Here is a 23,334-nt window from a genome sequence, read left to right as displayed (position 1 = left end):
AAATGCTAATTTAGATTATAAACAAAATTTCCATTTCTTTGAAAGAAGAATTCGAGAAGACTTTAAAAGCTTTTTAAGAATAAGAATTAAGATGTTTTAAAAGGGTACTTTTGGCTAATTTAAGATATAGTGCATCTTGATACTATTTTTAGCAGAAATAAGGCTTCGTTGAGAGCATTGCTTTAGAAAACTCAATAGGTCTCAGAAAGACAGACAGACGCCAAGATATACTGATCTGATAATTCTATATATACTATATGTGGTTACTCTTTAAGTTTTTAGTGTAAACTTTTATACCTGCAAGGGTTTTTTTTTATCAAGCCTGAGAAATAGTTTCCTGGACTTTAACTATAAAATTCCATAACGCAAGCCAACCCAAAAAAAACAAAGCACAAATGGAAACAAACAGCCATTGTGATTATGCCATTTTGTTGTTACATTTTTATTTATTCTTTATTATTAGTATTGTATTCTTCATTCCTCTTCTAATGCATTTCTTCAAAGAATTCCAATTAATTAATTTATTCATAAAAAATATTATTATCTTTACTAACTTCAATATTTGCAGCACACTTTTGAGCTTGTCATAAAATCCGCAAAGCTTTTAAGGCGTTAACTTGATTTCGCAGCTTCATAGGCAATAATCAATAAAATAAACAGAAAATGGCTGCCTTCATCTTATCGAAACACTCGAGTAAAACATTGTTTTTATTTCTGTGGTATTTATTTAAATTAAATTAAGAAGGCTGAACCATATGTCACACAACTAACTAGAAATATGTATAAAGCAGTATTGGCATTATCTTAATGCTTGGTATGGACCACGTTAGCTGCAGCCGGTTGGCTGGCATAAAAAGCGGAATTCACGCCGTCATCTGAAAGAAATATATATAATTTGGTATAATATATAGAAGAAGAATTGATTAAAATAAAGAATTTTTCTTAAGTAAGTTACTAAGGAAAAAGTTAATAAAGTATTCAATAGGAGCTAGGTATATGAAGTCTTTTTAAGATCTGCTTTTACTTATGCTCTTCTCTCATAAAAATTTCAGATCTTCCTTATTAAAGTTCATTTCAAAAAGATCAAATGGATATATCATTGTACACTTACAGGTAATCACTGGCCGGAAACCATTGGCATCGGCCAGGTACTTGACTCCCACGCGAAGACCCTCGGGCGTAATGAAGGAATAGGCACCCTCCACTTGCTCCTCCTGCTCCTGGTTGCCAATGTTGACGGGCACGCCCTTCTCCTCCCCATGGATGCCATTCTCTGTCTCATAGCTGTAGGAGTATGTACCAGCGCCATAGTTCACATCGTTGTTCTGCTCCACAATCCTAGCCTGGGCGGCGACAATGTAGGGATTGTATTTCTTGTAGAAACCATCGTAGTAGCGTCTCAGGTTGTACAAATCCCGATTGCGGTAGTACAGATCTCGATAGTAGGGATTCCTCAGGTAGGGATTCGACTGGGTCTGTCCCTCACAGGCAATGGCGGCCAGGACGAGCACAAAGATGCACGAGAACTGAAATCTCAGGGGATTAGATCACACATCACTCACTCGGTCCATTCTAATTTACCAGCTTCAAAGACATTTTGGTTTTTTGCGTTTATTTTTGGCGACTTTCAGCGCTGATCTGTCCGACGGAACTGTAACAGCTTCTGCTGGCCACAGATCGCTTTTATAACCAACTCTGAATCCTAACCAGACCATTTTGCATAAGCATCGGATTTCGGTCCATAAAATTCATTGTATTTGGTCAAACTTTAGGGGCAGAGACAGGGGCTCAAACAGTTTCCGTTTAGAATTTAGATTGACTTTATTATTATTCGCGTGCCTTTGTTTGTATAATTAAAATTAAGAGCATCTCTTTGAGCCGACAAAACGATTGGCAAAAAAAGCAAAAAATTGCTAAAGCACAGCTGGGGGGCGTTAAGTGTTTATTCGTGTTTAACTATATGAAGATGGAAATGCTAATTTCAATAGGGGAAATATTTTGTATTCAGTAGTGAAATTCGAGAAGCCACTGAATAAATTAATAGATTAATTTGCTAAGGATTACATCACTTTAACAAATTACAGTTTACATATTTATTGACTTTCTATATGTATGGATTAAGGGTTATTATGTCAGAGTATTGTTTAAGCAAGTTGGCATGTGAATCAATTTATTTTTAATAGGTTAAGAGGCGGAACTCAGTTCTGAATTTTACTATTATTTAATAAATTGTATAAATTACTTTATCTCTTAAGTATTTGCTATATATCCAGTACTTCATTTTCCATTTATTTTCCCAACAAATGTTTTTATATATTTTCCTAGTTTGTCTCTTCAACTGGCTACCTCTCAGCTCCATTGCGTCTCATATAATTTATTGTTTCCATTGGAAATTGAGGTGAATACGGTGCCCATTCATGCCGTATACTGAGATGCGGCCACATGAATAAATATGAATGAAGTTGAAGCTCTCGGGGATGGCGATGATCCGGTGGCTCGGCGGAGGGGAAACCTCATCTCGATTGCATCGCCGCGTTCGGCCTTCACATTTCGCGTGCGATTTGACAGCCGTCAACGGGTGCAACAATAGCTGTGTAATTGTGTGCCTACACTAGTCAGCAAAAGTCACGTGCCAGTTTTGGTTTTATTAATTGGGAACCTTTAACGAGTTCCCCACCTAAAATGAGAATAGTATTAGCTTAACGGCCCCAATTAGCATTTGAATTCGAATTCAGAGCTGAGAATAAAACAAATTGCGATCAGTAAGCCTAAGCAATCAGAACAGAACCTAAGTCTGCTCTCCAACTGGAACTATAAATGTCCAAACATTGGCCATTCGTATATTTTATGGTTTCGAGATTCAACGAGTCGCGGCTCATCGCGGAATGCGTTAAATAAGATCTGGCCAAACGGACAAAAGATCTTTATTAGCTCATTTGCATAAATGAGCCGCTGAATATTTGTCGTCTAATTAATTGGCTTCAAATTTATATGGACTTGACTATTTAAATATTCATCGAGCATTGTATCTCTCTAGCGCAGAGCCTAAAAAAGAAGTATCCAAATTGACAATAGGCTTACATGTTAAGTTGTTAAGTTGGATTAAGTCTAGAGTCTTAACTTATATAAGAAATCGATAACTGAATTCAAATAAATGATTAATCAGTTTCTCACACTCGCCATGTCACAGCCACTCAGCACGTGAATGACAAAACAATTAGAACATAAATTATTTACTATATACCAGGGGCCCTAATTATGGCCATATTTGTCGTTTGACGGCTATAAAACCCTTGACCAGAAAGCAGTTTGTAGTTTAGATGCAATTCGAATGAATTGTTGGAGGAAGAGTACCAAGAAACCAAAGATGGAAAGGAAACGAAGCTACGAGGACTTCACGTTCATGGCCAGTACCATGTTCAGGACCCTGGGCTACGATTTAATGGACTCACCCAAACCCCTGTGGCAAAAGTTACTCCTTCGCAGCTATTTCCTCCTGTGTATAGTGAGCAACTGCTATGAGGCCTCCTTTGTGACCTACAGGATCCTGCAGTGGACATCTGTGGCTGGAAGTCCCTCGAAGATAATGCGACAAGCTCTGCACTTTTTCTACATGTTCAGTGCCCAGATAAAGTTCGTAACCTTTATGAAATATCGAAAAGAATTGCGATCGCTAAACCAGCAACTGAAAGATCTGTATCCCCACGATGAAGGCAAGCAAAAGGAGTACAATGTCAATAGGTTTTATCTCTCGCGAGCCACTCGATATGTCCTGTATTTCTACTACTTTGTGATGGTATTCATGGCACTGGGTCCTCTCCTGCAGTCGTGCATTATGTACCTGATCCGGTATGGTAAGGCAGAGTTTCTATATCTTAGGATATTTCCTACGCAGCTCAGCTTTAACACGGAGACCCCGCTGGGTTATATCTTGGGCTATGTGATAGACTTAACCTACAGTCAGTTTATCGTAAATGTCAGCCTGGGCACAGATCTCTGGATGATGTGTGTCTCCAGTCAAATTTCCATGCATTTTGCTCATTTGGCAAAGTTAATTGCCGAATATCGTCCAAGTTTAGAACGGGAACAACAGGACTGCGATTTTTTAGCCAGTGTGGTGAGGAGACATCAAGTTATACTCAGGTGGGTTCTTAAGTGTGCTTTATAATCCTCTTAAAATGCAAGTTATTTTCCTAGATTTATATCCTTATCTATAACCTTTAGATACTTCTATATGCTAATTCATTTCTTTTAACAGCTTACACAAGGACTTGAATCGTATATTTGGACTTTTATTGGCCTCGAACCTTTTTACCACTGCCAGTGTCCTCTGCTGTATGGCTTTTTACACTGTTGTGCAAGGCCTAAATAAGGAGGGCATCTCCTATTTAATGCTATTTGGCAGTGTGGCAGCCCAGTTCTACGTGGTCAGCTCCTATGGTCAAATGTTAATTGATTTGGTAAATACAATAAACAAATTTATTTATATATTTTATATATTTTATTTATTAGAGTACAAATATAGCTGTGGCTGCCTATGAACACAAATGGTATGAAGGCGGCCTGAGATACAGAAAAGATCTGGTCTTTGTGATCGCTCGGGCCCAGCGTCCAGCGGAAATATCAGCCAGGGGTTTATATATAATTTCCTTTGATACTTTCAAAACGGTAAAAATGAAAATGTTGTAAAGAATTCTCAGTAATTATTTTAATTTTATATTTTAGTCAATGTCTATTACATATCGATTCTTTGCGGTCATGCGTCAAACTGTGGGAAAGTAGAATATTGCAGAGTGGTAGAAACATAGATTATGTCAGATCCAATAAAAGCATTATATTAAATATAACCCTACTTAGCGTTTAATGTCATTTAACTTAATGAAAATGGCTATATATGCTGCTGCGTATAGATCGAAAGTTATTGATTCTGTTCTGTCTGTCAATTTATTCAACTCTGCAGTCTGCCGAAGCTAACGAACTGGAAAAAGCCAGCATGACGGTTTATTGTAACGAACAGGTGCCCTACGGAACACCCACACCCATCGTCATAAGCATGAAGGTGCTACCAATCAAGACCACAATCACAGTGAGTCTAAGTACTCCCACCTATTTGTTGGCCTTCTTCGAGGTTGGAAATGAGTCTGGAAAGATGCCACCCAAATGGAAAAGAACCTCATCTCTCAGCAAAGAGCTTTCAGTGCTGGGAATTAGAAAAAGGCCAGATAAATGGCACTATGAAGAGGGATTCTGGACAAATTTAATTGGAATATTTTGGACGGCAAGCGATAAGTTTCTCACTTTACTTGGCCGTTCAGAGTGGCTTTCCAAGGAACAGGAAGTCAAGGAAATGGTTGAGATTAAAGTAAATCTTCCGCTGCCTTGCGCTCCACAACTATCCATACCCGAGTGTTCTTTGCCGGAACCTCCTCGAAAGATACTGATTACAAGGGGTTTCTATGTGAGGGCAATATTTCTAGAGAAGTGCAATCTGACGATTGATGGAGGAGTTTATAATTGGAGTCTCAGGGATGCTGCGGGGTTGAGTGAGTTATGCCCTTAGTTCAAGTTTACTAACTCACCTTCTCTTTTCCTTAACCTTATTTTCACAGCACAGTTTGCATCATATTCCACGGATCGACCACTCCTCAAAGTACGACAATACTCCTGGAGATTTCAATCCTCTCAGGATCTGTTGAGGGACTTTTATCTTTTACAAGTCGAGAGAAGGGTGGAAGGTTCAACTTACGCAGCTCGATGTTACCTAAAAGTCGAAATGGGGCACGTGGAAGCTGTGATTTCTGGAGGTAGACATAGGAGATTCAGCTATAAAGATATACTTTGGATGAATGGGTCCATGAGTTACGATTTCTCGAGGAGTCCTGCGGAAAAACAGTTTTCTAAATATCTTTGGAACTGCGAGTCACACGATGATAAAGATAATCACTTTTGTCGCGACAACATATCGTCGGGTGAGATATTCCTCCTAAATGGTGGATACATTATAGCTTAGTTTTTTTTAGAGGCTGCCTTTAGTATCCCTGCGAATACCCTTAAGAAAGGATTTACATACGTCTTTCAATTGCAAGTATCCAGGGATCACAATCCAAAGATATCATCGCAAATATATCAAAATGTCACCATTGTTGCTCGCAGGGTACTTCATGTGAAAATCAAATGTCTAAAGAATTGCAGGAGGGACTTCTACACTCCGAATTCCCAAGTCCATCTGATGGGAATATGTGCCAACTGTGGAACAGTGAATGCAGTTCGCCGATGGTCCATAGATGGCCAGAAGATGTTCAGCAGCAAGGAAATAACAATACATATCCGGGCGGAGACCAACAGCACCCAGATTAAGCTGTCGATGTTAGCGGAAGATGGACGTTATGGCAGAGATATTAAAACCCTGGTTAGGAACACTGGACCCACCGGAGGAAAGTGTTCGATGAGTCCCAGGGAAGGACAAGAGGCTATCACCCCCTTTGTGCCATGTTGCCAGGAGTTTGTCACCGAGAACCAACCAATTGAATATTGGTACTACGTTGGGGCAGTACTTATCGAGAGTTGTCTGGATTGCGGCTGCAAGATTCGCTTGCCCGCCACGAATTTCCTGCATGTCCTGGTCTGCGATGCCCTCTTTGCTTGCCACTCCAGGTGGATAAAAGTCAAGGTGGCTCCTCTGGTGGGAATACCGACTCATCCGACGGCTTTGCAGCAATATTTGATCAGTCCGCCGAACAGTATTCTCAGGCTCTTGGAAGAGAGACAAATCTCGAGCTATTTGCAGGTCGTAAATGCTATAGCCTTACGCATCAGTCTCCCCGAATCTGGAATTACTCTACTAAATGGCTTCAGGGATATACAGCCATACACTCGAAGTTCCCTCAGCAAACTGGCAAACTTAACCCAGACATTAGCTCATCGTTTACCCACCTCCAATCCAAAAACCCAAGCCTTGCTAATCATGGTAGTTAGAAAACTGACCGATAACTTCCAAGAGGTAATCAGCAACGAGGAGGCCATGGATATGACCCAGCTTCCATTTTTATATATAACTCTGGCCTGCCAAAAGGTCTATCAATTAATGCACGAAATCGCTGAGAAAATTCCCCGACCTCCGGCCTCCATTTACGATCGGTATCAGCAGGCCCTCTTTCGCGGATCCCTGGACCAGAACCTTGTGGATAAGCTATATTCGGAAATGTCAGCAACGAGAACTATGCCATGGAATTGGATAAATTATACTTTTGAAACGGATCGTTTAAAAAGTTTAATGAAAGTCTTTCGACCCAAGATGACACAGTTTAAGGAGAGGGGACCACCGCCCAAGGTTGCATTGCAGGTTCAGTGCCTTAAAGGTCTACCAAAGGGTGCACTGTTAGTCAATACAACCGATAGTTTGCATAGAGTGCTGCTTACAAAGGACCTTTTTAAGGAAATATTGGGCGACCAAAACCCGGACATCTGTTTCAAATTGGTCTCCATTCAGCGGACTCTAAACTGGTGGTATCCAGATGAGAAAAGGCCGACTTCTCGTATGCTATCGGTGAGAATTTTCAGGAAAAAAGAGAAGAATACGTTTAACAATGAGATTAACCTCGTGAATAGTTATCTTAAGTATAGTGTGAATATGACTATTCCCTCCATGAGAGCACCGAATGACAGATCCCTAATGGACAGCCACTGGAGACAGTTCGGAGCTGTGACCCGGAATGCTCCACAAGAGATTCATGCCGGAAAGTACATCCGTATTATAAGGCATGGACGGCTTAAATCACTACAAGCCGTGCGATTATATCGAATCATGCTGGACGAGCAGACCGTGATGGCCGTACATTTCATAAAAAGCACCCACAAACTGCAAGTCAAGCTGAAGCTCGAGATAAAGCCATTATGGCGGGAGATATCCGACTCCTGGTGTGGTGTGCCAGCGTTGACCACAAACAAGACACTTCTGTTACGGAACAACTGTCGTCAACCGAAACGTGCCTACATGGCGTTGCGTGTGTGGTCCAATATCCCCATTAGGAACAGTCCAAACACACCTCTACCCGGCGGTCCGGCGGCATATACCATTGCCTTTCAGGTCCGCTCGTGTGCATCGTGGATATATAGCCTTCCACGTGACGAGCAGGTATGGACCCACAGCGGCTGTGTCCCCATTATGGACATCAATGTGACCAAGGAGTTGCAATGCGCCTGCGCTGTCCTGGGAACTTATACGAGTTACGTGTACTACACACCTCCCATAAGGGTTTCAGTCGGTACATTCACGAAGCCTCGCTTAAATAAGAAAATTATTTATATATACTTGGCACTAATCATATTTCTTCTACTCGTCATGTATTGGCTATTTCGCTACAGGAATGATCCTCCCGCCAAGACCGTATTCATTCGAATGGCCGACGACGACGACGTCAAGGATGATGAGCTCCATGATTTTTTGATAAAGTTCAACACCGGCGGACGGGTAAACAGTCTGACCACAGCCTCCATAACCTTAGTATTACTAACTACAGACCAAACAAAGCGAAAGGTGAGGGTGCGGCAGGATCCGGATCGTAGCTACTTCACGCGAAATTCAACGTTCAATGTGTGGCTGCGATCGAGGGAGATTCGAATACCCACCAAATTGATGATCTACCATGACAACGCCGGACGATATCCCAGTTGGTTTCTGCGAAGCATCGCGGTGAATGACATTCAGACCCGCGAGACGCAGATCTTTATTGTCAGACAATGGATTACCGACAAGGTACTGATCCTGCAATCTCCACACTTATTCCGATGGGGTGATATCCTCTCGCTTGAGACCTGGTGTAGGCGCTTCAGACTCCACTTGGAGATGCTTTTCATCAACTGGTTACTGTGGCAGCCGATGACTGGAAGCTGGAGGGAAAACAGTCACTTCCAAAGCCTCTCCCGGGCCAAGCGATTTTGTGTTTTCGTTAGCAAGCTCATCCTTGTCTACACGTGCTGCGCCATCTATTTTCGGAATACCACCATAGAGTCCCTTCAGCTCGACCGCGAAATGTTTCTTAGCTACAAAGAAATGATAGCTCTAGTGATCTGTGTTACAGCCGCGGATGCTGGCTTTCAGCTTATATTTAAACTCATAGGGAAGCATGTGAGTTAGTCAAAGATATACCATCCCTATTGTATAAATATAAATAATAATAAAAATAAAGATCTTTAGTTGCTTTTGAGTATTACGCTTCAATTCTAAACTTTTCAGGCTACTTTAATAGGACTGATATCCATTACTTATTCATTGTACTCAATTTTTCGACGCCCTCAAGTTAAGTGACCAATAAATAATGATGGTTGGACACCTAAACGAAAAGCAATTATAACATAAATTATGTACAAGCACACTTCCTGTTTGAAGCCTATAAAACCAGTTAGAACTTGAAGATTTCTTTTTAGTTTTCATTAACTGATTTAAATAGTTGGAAATGGCTGAAGGAAACAAGAAAAAGGAAAAGCTTCGTACCTACGAGGACTTCAACTACATGTCCCATATGCTTTTCAAGTCTTTGGGCTACGATATTTTGGATACAACAGCTCCAAAGTGGCCTTATTTTATCCTGCAAGGATACTTCATCCTGTGCATTGTCAGCAATTTTTATGCCGCCTTCTATGTGACCCTAAGATTCCTGCAGTGGGAACACAGTGAGTCGAAGCTGATGAGACATGCTCTACATTTCTTTTACATGTTTAGTGCCGAGGTCAAGTTTGCTGCGTTTGTGAAATACCGAAAGAGGTTGCGGTCTCTAAATGATCAACTTAAGGATCTGTATCCTGTTGATGCTAAGCAGCAAGAGGATTACGAGGTCAACAGGTATTATCTATCTCGAACAACGCGATTTGTACTTTCCTTCTACTACTTTGTGATGGCCCTGATGATGGTAACTCCGCTTCTGCAATCCTGCATCGCTCACTTTGTGGTAAAAAAGGACTTTCCCTATTTGAGGATATTTCCCACTCAACTAAGCTTCAGATCCGATTCGCCTTGGGGCTATGTTTTTGCCTATTTCGTGGACTTTACCTACAGCCATTTCATAGTTAACTTCACTCTGGGCACTGACCTCTGGATGATATGTGCCTCCAGTCAGATATGTATGCACTTTGGCCACCTAGCCAAGATTTTAGCAGCTTATACCCCGCATAGGGAGAGGGAAGAAGATGATTGCGCTTTGCTTTCACGATTTGTGAAGCGTCATCAGCATATTTTGAAGTGAGAAGCATTACAGGGTATTATATGGCTTCCTATTAATATATAACTCTTTTTACAGTTTGCATGATGAAGTCGATCAGATTTTTGGTCTCCTATTGGCCTCCAATCTGTTCACAACCGCCAGCTTGCTCTGCTGCATTGCCTTCTACACGGTCGTCGAGGGTTTCAATATGGAGGGAATGTCCTACATGACGGTCTTCTTCAGTGTGGTTGGCCTCTTCTATATGGTCAGCTCCCATGGCCAAAATCTGATTGATTTTGTAAAGTTTGCATGATTCTTAGGAGTTGTATATTATAATGTAATTTACAGAGCACCAGCATCGCTGTGGCTGCCTATGATCAGAAATGGTATGAGGGTTCCGTGCGTTATAGAAAATTAATTATGCTTATAATGGCCAAGGCGCAACGTCCTTCGGAAATATCAGCCTCTCGTGTAGTCATTATATCCTTTGACACCTTCAAGACTGTAAGTTGATTTTGTGAAAAAATTGAAAAGAAAGCTAACACTACATTTGAATAGTTGATGACCATTACCTATAGATTTTTTGCTGTTTTAAGGCAAAGTATGGGAAAGAATTAAAGGAGTAACTTCGTGGTTTTCAATTCGTAATAAAAATATTTTTATAAGTCAGAGCAGTGCAATTTCACGGTTTAGTTATACCTCATTTTATGCTGTTAATAAATATGAAGGCAAGTACTTGAATTTATTTTTCTTCATTATCTAATTATATACAGGCATTAGAGGCCTTAAAGGTAAAGCGTGAAGTTTAAACACTTGACATATTCAATTGCAAGGGGAGTTGCTCATGTTGCCCACTCCCGCATATCAAATTTCTTGGCCGCGATTTGCATTAATTAGCCATGAGAGGTAATCAACAACGCCCACGTGCTTCAGATCGATTCCTCTGCCATTTTGGATGTCTGTCGATTTGCATAAAACCCATTAATACTCACAAACTGAGCCCAGAGATACCGAGACGGATTAGCATCTGGTGTAATGTTGCTGCTGCTGCTGCTAACCTTGATCGCGTCTTGATGATTCATGAACACGATGCGCTCCAGTTAACTTCCCTGACCAGTGAACCAGTTCAGGCCAAAGCAGAAGCGGAGCAGAGTTGGTCAGCCAAGTGCATCCTTGACCATGAAGCGGCTTTAAGTCCCACTCCAAGCCCAAACTGTCCAAGCAAAAGCGCAGAAGCTGGGATCGCGACGACTTGACCAGAACCACTGACATTTAACCGCCGCAACTGGTCCGTCCATCGGTGGCTTCTGCTATTGGTTATTGGTGGCGGCTTTGTGCAATTATTTATTTATGCCTGCATTGACATTAGCATTAACGTTGCCCCGCGTCGCAAAGTATGCCAGACTGGACCAAAGGCGGTTCTTACGCAACAGATAAATCAAGCGATTTGCGATTTGCGATTTACGATTTACGAAGACCCAGACGGTGACGCTTACGATCTGTGGGGAGTTGTCTTTTGGCTATTAACTTTTGATCTTGAGCTCGAAAACACTTTTGGCCGCTCTTGGCAAGCGATTATTTCGGAAAATCTTTTAAGTAACCAGGCTTTTAAGTGTGGGAATTTGCATAAATCTAAACAAGTTTGCTTTAATGAATCTATTTGGTAAGAGCCATGAGTTAATTGTTTAATTTATATATCTTTATTTTTGGGCATAAGGAAATAGGTCTTAAAAATATATGTCTTCTGGGAAAATTTGTAGAATTATAATAGTTAGTTTCTTGTATGTAGGTTTTTAATAAATGAGCACAGCAGCTTACATCTTTCAGGAACAAATTGTTTTCTTTACCTTTAGATAATGTTGCAAGATATTTTACGAATGTCCAACACTTTATTACCTTTTGGGAAATTTTATTTAAGTATGCTAGCTAGTTGTAAGTTTCTTTAAATAATAATTATAAATTGTTTCTTAATTAGTTGCTGAATTTCTGAGCTCTTAAGCCATTATACAACCAATATAATTGTCTAGCCACCGTAAATCCTCAAAACGTCTCCCAAAAGTGGTCACCTCCAACTCGGTTCCATCATGCCCACCCTCTGCCTGCTCCCTGCTGGGTATCAAATTGCAGACGCTACTCGAAACGTCTCTAAAACAAATTACGCTGTAAGCCGTAAAGAACACGCCGCGACCTTCACAGTGGACAGCGGGCGAGAACAGGTTGGGCAACCAGAATATTAGATATATACACCATATACATACCACATACATATGGCCCAGACTGGTGGATAGCCAACTGACATTTCGCTCTGTAATCGGCCAAGCCATGCGTATCACCTCAAGGTTCCGCCAAAAGGCCCAAATGGGAAATGCTTGGCATGGCTTTAACCGAGAGCATAAATCTTGGTTAGCTGCTTAATAAACTTAAATAAACACATTAAAAAGTAGTACGATAAATATTAAATTATTGCTGTCGAGTGTCTTCATAATTACTGCGAGTGAACGAACTAATAAAAGCAGACTTTGGTTTCGCCTTTAACTAACTTGGCCAATTGTCTGAACTCGTACTTCATATATGACTCTTATTTTTATTTTTTTTTGTTGGTTGGTTTTCCTTTGGCTTTTCCGATTCTCGGATTTTCTGGTTGCCAAAGACAATAACAATACAATATGGCCACAATCTTTGGGACAATCTTGTCACGAAATTCTGTCGCCGTCTGTGTCGGAGTTGCAGTTAAAGTTGGCTCTGGTGGATAGGTGGAGGGGTGGATGTGCTTTAAAAAGCCAAAGCCAAAGTCTGGCCCCATCTGCTGGCCCAAAGCCATTCATTAGACGCGCCTACACTTTGGCAGCGACGACAATAACACCACCAACAACAGCAACAAAGAACTCGCTGGCGTTTAGCAATTTCTGGCATTTTGACCCCGTGCACGGCTTCAGTTTGAGGTCTGCCTCTGCCTCTGTCTCTGTCTCTGTCTCCGGCTCTGCCTCTGCCCATGGGCTTGGGTTTCTTTGGTACCTCAGCCTCACCTGAGTTTACCTGGCTGCCTGACTTTGATTGCGATTGCCGATTAATGGCAGCGAATTTAAAGGCAATGGTTCAGCCTCCCAAAAAAAAAATAAAAACACAAAGCAATGGGTCTGCCCCATTTCGAGTCAGGTGGCAACGCCGCCGGCCATGATGGGTACCTTCATTATCATTTTCATTTCCATTAAAAAATGGGCGTTTTTATCGATCTTTAATAAATAATAAATTAAATAATTATACAATACATAAAATATGCCTTACTGTTCAATGATTCTTGAAGTATTTACATATGTACATAAGAAAACCCGTGTTGATATAGATCACTTAAGTATTTGATTTCTGCTTACTTTATTAGCCTAAAAACATTTCGTGAAAGCCCTAAATTAATCATTGCTTACAAAATATATACAATTTCCATATAGAGAAGAAGCTACGTTTGAGAAGCTGATGTGTGTATACCCTTAAAATTACCCATCGGAAAATGGGTTCAAATGTTAAACCGGACATAACTAAGCCAAAGATGCATTATTCTTAATTTGCAAACGTCATATGTGTTTTATAATTATATTAAATCCATATTTTTATATGTCAATATTTTGAGTAAATCCAGGTTTGTCAAATATCATAATTAAGCCAAAAATGCATTAATTTCAATTCTGATAGCTTTTCTCTGCTAGTTTTTAAAAGGTTAACAAATCTGCATACTTAATTATATAATTTAGAAAACTAAATTTTTTATCAATTTTTGACAATTTTAACGATGTAACCCCTTAAAAAAAATTTTCAAATTTCGAAAAAAAAAATTTTTCACCAGACATGACCAGATCGATTCGGCTCTTCAAGCTGATCAAGAATGTACAGGATATATAGGGTCGGAAATGTCTTTTTCAATACGTTTAAGGCTTCTGACTAAAATTATAACACCCTGAAATGGTATAAAATAGATCTTCGATTTAAGATATCTCTAGCATACATGGCGTATACTTAACATGAACACCCGTAAATTAAGTATACGCCATGTGTGTCTTAAGGGAGAAAAACTTAAAAATTCACAAAAATAAATAGTTTCAGTTAAAAAACAAGTTTGACAATTAAATTATAATATCGAATCCGAAATCGATCTTAACTAAGCTTAAAATGCCAAAATTTAATAAAAAAAAAAGTTTAAAAAATTCATAACTAAGGGAAAAAATCATTAATTTCTATTCGGAAAGCTTTTCGATGCTAGTTTTTATTAGCTTTTTAAATCTGCATACCCAATTTTAAAATTAAACAAATTTAATTTTTTGTCAATTTTTGACAATTTTAACCACTTATAAATATTTTAAATTTCAAAAAATTTTCAAAAATGTATTTTTTGACCAAACATGATTATATAGATTCGGCTGTAAATTTTGATCAAGAATATGGGGGTTATGGGGTCGGAAATGACTCCTTCACTGCATTTCAAGCTTCAGACTGAAATCATAATACCCTTCAAATGTATACTAATATAGCAAAAGTTGGCACAAAAGTCAGTGAAACTATAGTTATACTCGTAAATAATTTATAATTAAGTTAGGCTGAGTATTCATGATACAAATTGCTGTGTCACTTTAGAGTACAACTAAGAAATGGGTTCTATAAGTCCTCCTATAGCATCTATTTATATTCATGATAAAATTGTCATCCTTAAGACTTACCGGAGTAGAGGACACGTCATGGCTCAATTCCTTCCAGTGAAGAGTTATATTCTTGCTGAATCATCCAAGCGAGCGAGTCATCCAGTTGTATTCCATAGGCCACGTCTTATTTTTGGGGTCGGAGGGTTATCACTATCACTTTCACAATCACTTATCACCAGAGATGTAAACAGCAGCCTCCCAGCGGACAGAATGAGGTCAGCGCTATGGCAGCACCTGTATTTATAGTCCTCCAGCAAAGAGAGCAGAGAAAGTGAGAGCGGTAGAGAAAGCGATTTCTGGAGGGAGAAATTGAGAGGAAAAGAGAGCGAGAAACCGAGAGCTATGGAGTTACACATAGAGAGCTCGACATAGAGAGTTAGAGACACGTAAGCAGTAGTTTGTTTACTATTTAAAATAGCAATTCGATCATTATTAATTAAAACATTATTATTTTATATTATTTATATTTTTATGTTAAAAAACAACGAAGAATGCCTACTTTCACTACATTCACTAAGTATTAATTTAAGAGATTTACATTCAGAGTTTTGCATTTTCCTCTACATTTAACGATCGGTTTTTTGGCAGCTTTATGATATAGTCGTCCGATTTCAATCAAATCGAAATTTATTGTTCTGTTAATTATATATAATTTTATATATATTTTATATATAAAATCTTCGCTTAAAAATAGACTGTTCCACTTTCAGTTATACTCTTCAACACTAGTTAATAACCATTAAGTATAAACTTTAATCACCGTGTAACTATTTCCGCTGGCTGATGCAATTACTAGCCCATATATTTAAATGTCTGTATTCGCTCTGCCAAAGAAAACCTGCAACAATTGCATAAATTAAGCGTACTTAGTACCAAGTTAGTTCTTTTCGTTGTATTTTCTTGGCCCAGAACAGCTGAGCCTCTGCTGCTCTTTCCAAGCAGAGACCTAGGCGTTGGATCTTTACTTTTAGTTGGTTAGTTTAGTTAGTTTCTTCTCTCTTTCAGCGGATAGCATCGTCACCGCCCGCCGCCTGCCACCCCCTCAGTTAGTTAGTTTGTCTGTCGTTGTTGTCGTTTTTAGTTGTTTTTTAGTTTCGTTGTCGTCGTGTCGTAGCTTTTGCATCTTTGGATGCCTTTTTTTCTTATTTTATTTGCAACTGTGTGTGCGAGACGCTTTGCCAACTGAAACTGAATTGTTTGCAGCCTCGCCAATGCAATTTTCGTATAAATAGACTCACCTGCCGGCATTGGGCATCATTAAATAAAAAACGCTCGTTCAATTAACAGCTCCAACAGGCGCCCAGTTGAAAGGATAACTCAGCCTTTGGATAACCACATCCCTTCAGTGCATCCAACAAAGATGAAGAACGTAAGTGGTTCAAAGGAAACCAAGTGATTTATTACACAAAAAGTGACAAAAAAGTTATCCTAGGATAAAAAGGATATCCTATGATATAATGTGAAAAAATGTGAAGACTAGCAAAGGGCTTGAGAAAATGCAGATTTTTTAGGTCTCTAAAGAAAGCGAGGAATGTTGTGTAGTTTTTTCGATTTTAAATTATTAAATAGAAGTTGTAGAAGTGTTATTTTTAAAGCAGGACTCGCTGGTTTTTGATAGATACTTAATTTAAATATTTCTTTAAAAAGTTTACCGTACCAGACCTAGGTTCTTGGTTTTAAATAATCTAAAAATGGTATTCCTTTAAGCATATTTGGAATAATTAGCCCATGTTATAGTCCATATAATTTTTCTTAAAAATTAAAAAAAGGAAACCCAGTTTAAGTTCATAAATATATTAACATTCCGATCAGCCAGCTAACCTCCATAAAATATCTACATGACCAGAGAGGCTGAGGTAGTAAAATCTCCAGCATCCAACATGCTCGTAAATCAATCACCTAAGGTGAGGCATTTATAGCGGCTCCGTATCCCTTTTGTGGGCTTGTTTTTTAAGCTTTTCGGTTCAGGTAAATCTTCCGCAATTATGAGGCGGGTGCGAAGCCAACGATTCCAAGAGCGTGCCTTTTGAAGAGATCAAAAGCCAAAGGCAATTAACGGCCACAGATGCGAGCGCTGTTAGCCATGCAAAGGTCACAGTTAGTCCACATCCATGTCCATGTCCACCATTTGGCAGCTGTCCATCTGGTTGAAAAGTTCAGGCACGAAATTGGAGTCCAAATCCAAGTTAGAAAATGAAAACGAAACCCACTCGGAGGTTGCTAAAAAAATTAAACCGAAGACGAGCGCCACGCCCTGCGATTGTCATGCTATTTCTGTGTTTTTTTTGTGTACAAGTTAATTGAGTCGGTGTGTGGAAATGTGGAAAATATTTAATTGGCAGCTATTTGCCGACCTCAAAAGGTGTCTAAAGAGCTCGGTATGTGAGAACAGCAAATAAAATAGCAAAGGCAATAAATCTCTCGGCGGCGTTCAGCTCTCGGGCACGCGGGTGTTGCATAATGGGCATCGGGCACGATCTCAAGATGTTTACTAACTCACTTAACATTTGCATAGCCCATTGCGTTTTCCATTTCGTTTTCCCTATCGTTTTCAATTGCATTTATGCTTTTCCCTTGGACAGTTCGCTCTGTGTCTGCTGGCCATCGCGCTGCTGAGCTGCTGCCAAGCTGCTCCCCAGAAGGCGGATGAGCCGATAGCCATCATCAGTCAGGAGTCCAACATTGAGCCGGATGGATCCTATAATTATGCGTGAGTATGAGCAATATCACAACTGTTACTACTATAGATATGGTAAGACTTTAAGGTGTAAAAGAGGGTCATTAATAGATCAACATAAGAAAATATAGTACAATTAACTTAATTGAATAATTAAGACACTAAATACATTAATCTTTGCCTCAAAGTCATTTACAAATACCTCTAAGCATAGTGATTGACAGCTGTGATATTATAGCTTAAAAAGAACGTGTTAATGATCTCATTAGCTCATCAATTGAACTTCAACCTTTAATTGTCATCTCAAGACTATAAAACTCTAATTGTATTTAAAAGTTGTGCTCATAAAACCATAGTTATATAGCAATAAATATCGGTTTGTGTATAAACCCCTTTAATTAATAGTATACTTTGCGGCACAATAATTTTTAAAACAACTACAAACTCGACTTCCAAAAAGTAATCATGATTCATGATTGGGTTTTCTATATGTGGTAAAGTCTCTTTTAGCTAAGCCCGAGCTCTCCTTTCTTTCACACAAAACCAGCTTATAAAAATAATATATTCAAGATCCCAGTGGTTTATGCTAATGAAGCTAACGAAATGTGGATTAATGAACCATTTTCGCATAGAAGTCTGTACAGAAAGGCTAAAAGTTAAGCAGATAATTGAATATTTATACGAAGCGCCCGGCGCCAGTCGTCGTCGGGTGACGCACAAAACCGCAATTTTATTATATTTTTTCGCAAGATTCCAAGGTGAATTTGGTTAAACCCTTTGACAATATCTTTAATTTGTGATTTATTCGACTGCAGCTACGAGACGGCCAACGGCATCAAGGCCGAGGAGACGGGAACCCTGAAGAAAGCCAGCTCGCCGGACAGCAGTGATGTGATTATTGCCCGTGGATCATTCACCTACACCTCGCCCGAGGGCAACCTAATCACACTGAACTACTCTGCCGATGATGAGAATGGCTTCCAGCCGCAGGGTGATCATCTGCCCACGCCGCCACCAATCCCACCAGCGATCCAGAAGGCGCTCGACTATCTGCTCAGCCTGCCCCCAGCCAAGCGTCGTTAAGGATGAGGTAGCTTGAGGTAGCCCCGACTTGTACCTGGACCAACACTCGATTCTGACCCCCGATTCTGATGAAGATGCTGCGCTGCTGCTGCTGCAGATCCCCCAGCCCTGATCCCGATCCCTAGACAATCACACATAAGACACAAGCCACGGGCCGGAGGAGGAGGCTCCTCGGCCAAATCCACTGACTGAAGAACACAAAACTCAAACGGATTTGAGGGACAACATAACACAATACACTTCTATGCTATATACGTCTGCTTTCTTGCTTTCTTCCACACGAATTTCTTCAGATCTTTTAGTCGCCGGAACTTTGCCATTTTCGGACTCATGTGATATCGTCGATTTATCAATGAAATGAACAAAGAAAATGTTAAAAAAAAATAATAACTAACAAACAAGAAATTACTTAAATAATATACAGGAATATTATCCACAGCAAACATTGTGTAAATAGTCTGTAAATTAGAAACATTTACACGCGTAGTCTAATCAATGATGTTAATCATCGATCTAGACTCTTGTGAAGAACTACGAAAATATTCTTTAGCCTTAGCTGCAAATAAAGAATTAAAGATTCTTTCGAAAAGTAAATAATTGGTTTTATTTTATGATTAATCTTAAGAGGATCACGGATCACAGGGAAAGTATTAGATTTTCATTAAATATAAACCTTAATATACAAAGAAAGGAAGCCAACTTTGGAAATACATAACTTGGTCAAAAATGCATTAAATTCAATTCGGAAAGCTGACCCATGCAAGTTTTTATTAGGATAATAAATCTGCATACTTTGTTTTAAATGTAAAAAAATTAAAGAATTTTTCCAATTTTTGACAATTCTAACGATGTAACCTCTTATAAAAATTTTAAAAAATTGTCAAAAATTTAATATCTTTCCTACGTGTCTAGAACGATTCGCCTGTTGATGCTGATTACAAATATATATGATTTATGGGGTCAGAAATGACTCCTTCACAGTGTTATAAGCTTCTAAATAAAATTAAAATGTTATAAGATAAATCTAGTATACATGGCGTATACTTAACGTGAAAACCCTTAAATAAAGTATACGCCATGTGTGTCTTAAATGAGAATAGTTTAGAAGTTTATAAAGATAAGTTATTTCACTAAAAAAACAAATTTGGCAATTTAATTATAAGATCAAATTGGACATCGATCATAACTTTGCTTTAAATGTTTCATATATATAACTATTTTTATACCCTTGCAGGGAATTATAATTTCAGTCAGAAGTTTGAAACGCAGTGAAGAAGTCATCTCCGACCATATAAAGTATATGTATTCTGTCCGTCCGTCCGTCCGTCTGTTCGTTTCTACGCAAACTTGTTCTTTTAGTTTTGAAGGTATCTCAATGAAACTTTGCAGTTAGTATTCACTCTTATGTTAGTCGGAACGGGCCAGATCGGACGACTATATCATATAGCTGCCATAGGAACGCTCGGAAAATATTAGAAAAACAATGACAACTTTTACAATTTTTAACATATATTTATCTAATTTGATTCAAAGCTTTATTATTATATATATTATATTTATATTATTATATATATTATATATAAGAAAATAAATAGGATTATATGGTCTACTAGATCTGATACCACCAATAGCTTTTTCATACATAATATAAATGTCATGGTTAAGACTTACCGCAGTAAAGGACACGTCATTGTTTACTTCCATTCAGTGTAGTGACCAAGATTAGGTGACTTCATCCAAAGTAAGCTTCTTCCTAGTCATCCAGATGTGTTTCATTGGCCACGTCATATTTTTGAAGTCGAAGGCTGATCACTTGCACTATCACTATTGATGTTAACACTAGGTACCCCTAGGACAGACTGAGGCGCGCGCGACCTCAGCGCCTCTATTTATAGTCCCCGAGCAGAGCAGAGAAGAGCAGAGCAGAGAAGAGCAGAGCAGAGAAGAGCAGAGCAGAGAAGAGCAGAGAAAGTGAGTGTGAGTGCATGGGAGAGAAGCAGTTGCCTCTAGGGATTAACATAGAGCGATTAACATAGAGCGATTAACATAGAGTGAGAGGGGGAGAGACAGAGAGGAGCAGCGAGCTGATATTTAATTTAACTATAAACAATAAGTAACTACGAGCAGTAAGTAACTCTGACCACTAAGTATCAATGAACCTTAAGTAACTCTGAACAGCAAGTAACTCCAAACAGTAAGTATCTATGATCAGCAAGTAAATATGATCAGTAAGTATCGATGACCAGTAAGAATGTATGTTCAGTTACTAACTTTGAACACTAATAAACAATGACTTTCAACTTTTGTAACAGTTCCCAGTTTTCAACAGATTTTCATCAAATTTGGTAATTAGCCATTATATATTAATCTAGAATTTTGTGTACAATGTTATGAAAATCGGACTCTTTTATCATATAGCTGCCATACAAACGATCGTTTGATGTAGAGGAAAATGCAGGCATTACTTTATTGTTTTTTAACATATATATATAATTTATATTGTATTAATTCCTAGTGATCGAATTTCGGTCTGCAATGATATACAAACTTCGGCGTGCCGAAATTAGCGTCCTTTCTTGGTTTATTATAACTTTGTTCGACAAATTAAATTTTCAAAAACTCATAACTTAGCCAAAAAATTTTAAATTTAATTTTGGAAAGCTGTTCTGAGCTACTTTTGATTGCATTAATAAATCTGCATACTCAATATAAAATTAAAAAAAAAATTAAATATATCAAGAATATATATGGTTTGTATGGTCGGAAATGACTCCTTGACTGACTTAAATTGAAATACCCAGCAAGGGTCAAGAAATAGTCAATAAATTGTGAAAATTTCCATTAAAAACGGCGATTATCTCTCAGATTATGTGCTCATTTTAAACCTTAAAACTTCTGTCACAGTCATAAATCTATATACACAATTCCTCAAATAGCTGCGATGACAGCGGCTTAAAAAAAAAAGAGTTAATGAATGCACAAAACCCGTTGACCAGATGCACACACATTGAGGATATGGTTTACATGGGAATCGAATAATCTTGGCGCTTCATTCGCTGTTTATTCATAGATTCTGTCCAAAAATAACGTGCGCTTTTATTGTTTCACCCGGTTTTGCACATCAAGGCGAGAGTTGATAGATTCATTTTATGCAAAGTGGCCAGACGCAGGCAAAAATGTGGTTCCGAGCCGAGAACCAGAATCGGACTGAGGCCGAGCCGGGCCCATGGAAGTCACCATCGCCATCGCCACAACATTATTATTATTTATTTATTTTATTTTGGAAAACAATGTGTGTGATGTGGTGTGGTGTGGAGGCAGCCAAAGTTGAAGTCGTCTGCACCAAATTTCACACCCATTTTCGAAAGGCCAACGAGGAACGAAACACTAGGCGAAACAAGTTCAATATTATTTATTGGCCACATTTTAATTTCATGTTAAATATTTTATTTTGGTACAGGAATTCTCGCTTTGCTAATTTGTCGTTGCCTATATAAGAGTCTTTGTTTACCGATGGGGATCGCCAGTCACGTCGAGACACCAGCTTGGATTGTTTACCCGGATATTTATATATTTGTATATTGATCAAAAGAGAAAAAGAGATCGAATTTTAAAGTCCCGAAAATGAAGTTCCTACTGCTGATTACTTTCTTTGTGGTTGCTGCTACGGCAACGGTGGACTATGAACCGATTTCCCAGGAGTCCAATGTGGAGTACAATGGAAAATACCATTATCAGTAAGTCTCAAGGAAATGGAGGATTAAGAGGCCTAATTATTGTAAATGATTATTTTGATCTTTTAAATAATTAAGCTAGGTACTTAATATCACTGAAATATTTATCATATCTAACTTCTCCTGGCTGAAAAAAGATCTCATTTAATAAATAAAATTTCTCTGCAGTTACGAGCTCAAGGATGGCTCCAAGGCCACCCAGGATGGTGTCCTGAAGTCCGTGAATGCCGATCACAATGGCGAGGCTGTCCATGGCAAGTACTCCTTCGTTGGTGACGATGGTGAAACCTATGTGGTGTCCTACACGGCGGATGAGAATGGTTACCAGCCCGTGGGTGCCCATTTGCCTACACCACCGCCTACCCCCGAGTCCGTACTCAAGGCCCTGGAGTACATCCGTCTGCATCCCTATACTCCACCAGTGAAGAAACACTGAATAAGTAACGAGATATAAGCACAAATGTGATTTGAACCAAAAGAACTGAGAAAAATTAAAGAAAAACACAAATGTTACACAAACGAAAGAGGAAGTCTGGGGGTAACCGGAAGTGAAGGCAGGAAAATGGTTAATGAAACGATGAGAATACAATATTTTTTATTATAAGATGAAATAATGCGTTTTATTAGTGGAACTTTAAAGCCGAGTTTAACATACATAATCTTTTTGCTTGAAATTATAGAAGATTTGCTAGTCATTAAAGGCAGTATACCCATATAGATACTAATTAAAATACTTATTCCAAAGCAAAAGAAACTCTTAGATAACCGGAAGCCAATAAGTTCAAATAGATTAACTCAGATTTGAACTTAAGACAGGTGCGTAGTTAGAAGAGACTTTTCTCAGTAGCTCTTGGCAAAAACCCCTCTGCAAAAAAATCTCTGACTTTTGTGTGCCATGCCAAAATGTGTGTTAAATTTGCCTTACTTAGCAGTTTTTGGCTCTGCTGGCAATC

The 23,334-nt window shown here is 38.9% G+C and overlaps 5 protein-coding genes and 1 pseudogene across 9 annotated transcripts; 5 read left to right on the top strand and 1 right to left on the bottom strand.

Annotated features, from left to right (window-relative positions):
* Positions 1-705: 705 nt before the first annotated feature.
* LOC110178228 (uncharacterized) lies at positions 706-15,099 on the bottom strand. 2 transcript variants are annotated; one of them, XM_086827648.1, is made up of 4 exons: positions 14,906-15,099; positions 1,582-2,677; positions 1,112-1,526; positions 706-875 (listed from the first exon to the last, which is right to left on the bottom strand). In XM_086827648.1, the coding sequence occupies exons 2-4, from the start codon at positions 1,594-1,596 to the stop codon at positions 805-807; spliced, it is 501 nt and encodes a 166-aa protein (XP_086683774.1). In that variant the 5' UTR covers positions 1,597-2,677; positions 14,906-15,099; the 3' UTR covers positions 706-804. The 2 variants fall into 2 exon arrangements, with proteins under 2 accessions (XP_086683774.1, XP_020800936.2); XM_020945277.2 differs by lacking the exon at positions 14,906-15,099 and having other exon boundaries at positions 1,582-3,733.
* On the top strand, positions 3,332-4,906 carry Or49a (Odorant receptor 49a). Its single transcript, XM_020945267.2, has 4 exons — positions 3,332-4,143; positions 4,259-4,460; positions 4,513-4,668; positions 4,726-4,906. Exons 1-4 carry the CDS (start codon positions 3,332-3,334, stop codon positions 4,780-4,782), a joined length of 1,227 nt encoding a protein of 408 aa, XP_020800926.2. The 3' UTR covers positions 4,783-4,906.
* On the top strand, positions 4,808-10,657 carry LOC110178221 (uncharacterized). Of its 3 annotated transcripts, XM_086827647.1 has the most exons (4): positions 4,808-5,543; positions 5,610-5,969; positions 6,021-7,546; positions 7,609-7,744. In XM_086827647.1, the coding sequence occupies exons 1-4, from the start codon at positions 4,895-4,897 to the stop codon at positions 7,615-7,617; spliced, it is 2,544 nt and encodes an 847-aa protein (XP_086683773.1). In that variant the 5' UTR covers positions 4,808-4,894; the 3' UTR covers positions 7,618-7,744. The 3 variants fall into 3 exon arrangements, with proteins under 3 accessions (XP_086683773.1, XP_020800922.2, XP_020800925.2); XM_020945263.2 differs by having other exon boundaries at positions 6,021-10,657; XM_020945266.2 differs by lacking the exon at positions 4,808-5,543 and having other exon boundaries at positions 5,789-5,969; positions 6,023-10,657.
* Positions 9,456-13,081, top strand: LOC110178379 (odorant receptor 49a pseudogene; annotated as a pseudogene). The gene has a single exon (XR_015270783.1). The product of XR_015270783.1 is annotated as an odorant receptor 49a pseudogene (transcript).
* A 1,041-nt stretch (positions 15,100-16,140) lies between the features above and the next one.
* Positions 16,141-19,241, top strand: Cpr49Ae (Cuticular protein 49Ae). Its single transcript, XM_020945278.2, has 3 exons — positions 16,141-16,256; positions 17,470-17,597; positions 18,380-19,241. The coding sequence occupies exons 1-3, from the start codon at positions 16,248-16,250 to the stop codon at positions 18,645-18,647; spliced, it is 405 nt and encodes a 134-aa protein (XP_020800937.1). The 5' UTR covers positions 16,141-16,247; the 3' UTR covers positions 18,648-19,241.
* Positions 19,242-22,271: 3,030 nt separating this feature from the next.
* Cpr49Af (Cuticular protein 49Af) lies at positions 22,272-22,900 on the top strand. The gene is made up of 2 exons (XM_020945517.2): positions 22,272-22,384; positions 22,550-22,900. The coding sequence occupies exons 1-2, from the start codon at positions 22,272-22,274 to the stop codon at positions 22,815-22,817; spliced, it is 381 nt and encodes a 126-aa protein (XP_020801176.2). The 3' UTR covers positions 22,818-22,900.
* Positions 22,901-23,334: the final 434 nt, after the last annotated feature.

This window comes from Drosophila serrata, unplaced genomic scaffold, assembly GCF_035046125.1.
Source record: "Drosophila serrata isolate PLE 108 unplaced genomic scaffold, ASM3504612v1 contig_184, whole genome shotgun sequence".
Lineage (NCBI taxonomy): Eukaryota > Metazoa > Arthropoda > Insecta > Diptera > Drosophilidae > Drosophila > Drosophila serrata.
The sequence above is the reverse complement of the archived record's forward strand: the minus strand, read 5'-3'. Positions and strand labels throughout refer to the sequence as shown.

What these genes read in the sequence shown, in the direction of transcription:
- LOC110178228 (XM_086827648.1), bottom strand. An exon ending in TTTCCGGCCAGTGATTACCT is followed by an intron (nt 876 to 1,111) that starts GTAAGTGTACAA and finishes TATTTCTTTCAG; the next exon opens with ATGACGGCGTGAATTCCGCT.
- Or49a (XM_020945267.2), top strand. Translation starts at nt 3,332, where the DNA reads ATGAATTGTTGGAGGAAGAGTACCAAGAAACCAAAGATGGAAAGGAAA. An exon ending in AGACATCAAGTTATACTCAG is followed by an intron (nt 4,144 to 4,258) that starts GTGGGTTCTTAA and finishes TTCTTTTAACAG; the next exon opens with CTTACACAAGGACTTGAATC. An exon ending in CCTTTGATACTTTCAAAACG is followed by an intron (nt 4,669 to 4,725) that starts GTAAAAATGAAA and finishes TTTATATTTTAG; the next exon opens with TCAATGTCTATTACATATCG.
- LOC110178221 (XM_020945263.2), top strand. Translation starts at nt 4,895, where the DNA reads ATGCTGCTGCGTATAGATCGAAAGTTATTGATTCTGTTCTGTCTGTCA. An exon ending in CAGGGATGCTGCGGGGTTGA is followed by an intron (nt 5,544 to 5,609) that starts GTGAGTTATGCC and finishes TTATTTTCACAG; the next exon opens with CACAGTTTGCATCATATTCC. An exon ending in TCGCGACAACATATCGTCGG is followed by an intron (nt 5,970 to 6,020) that starts GTGAGATATTCC and finishes AGTTTTTTTTAG; the next exon opens with AGGCTGCCTTTAGTATCCCT.
- Cpr49Ae (XM_020945278.2), top strand. An exon ending in GATGGATCCTATAATTATGC is followed by an intron (nt 17,598 to 18,379) that starts GTGAGTATGAGC and finishes ATTCGACTGCAG; the next exon opens with CTACGAGACGGCCAACGGCA.
- Cpr49Af (XM_020945517.2), top strand. Translation starts at nt 22,272, where the DNA reads ATGAAGTTCCTACTGCTGATTACTTTCTTTGTGGTTGCTGCTACGGCA. An exon ending in AATGGAAAATACCATTATCA is followed by an intron (nt 22,385 to 22,549) that starts GTAAGTCTCAAG and finishes ATTTCTCTGCAG; the next exon opens with TTACGAGCTCAAGGATGGCT.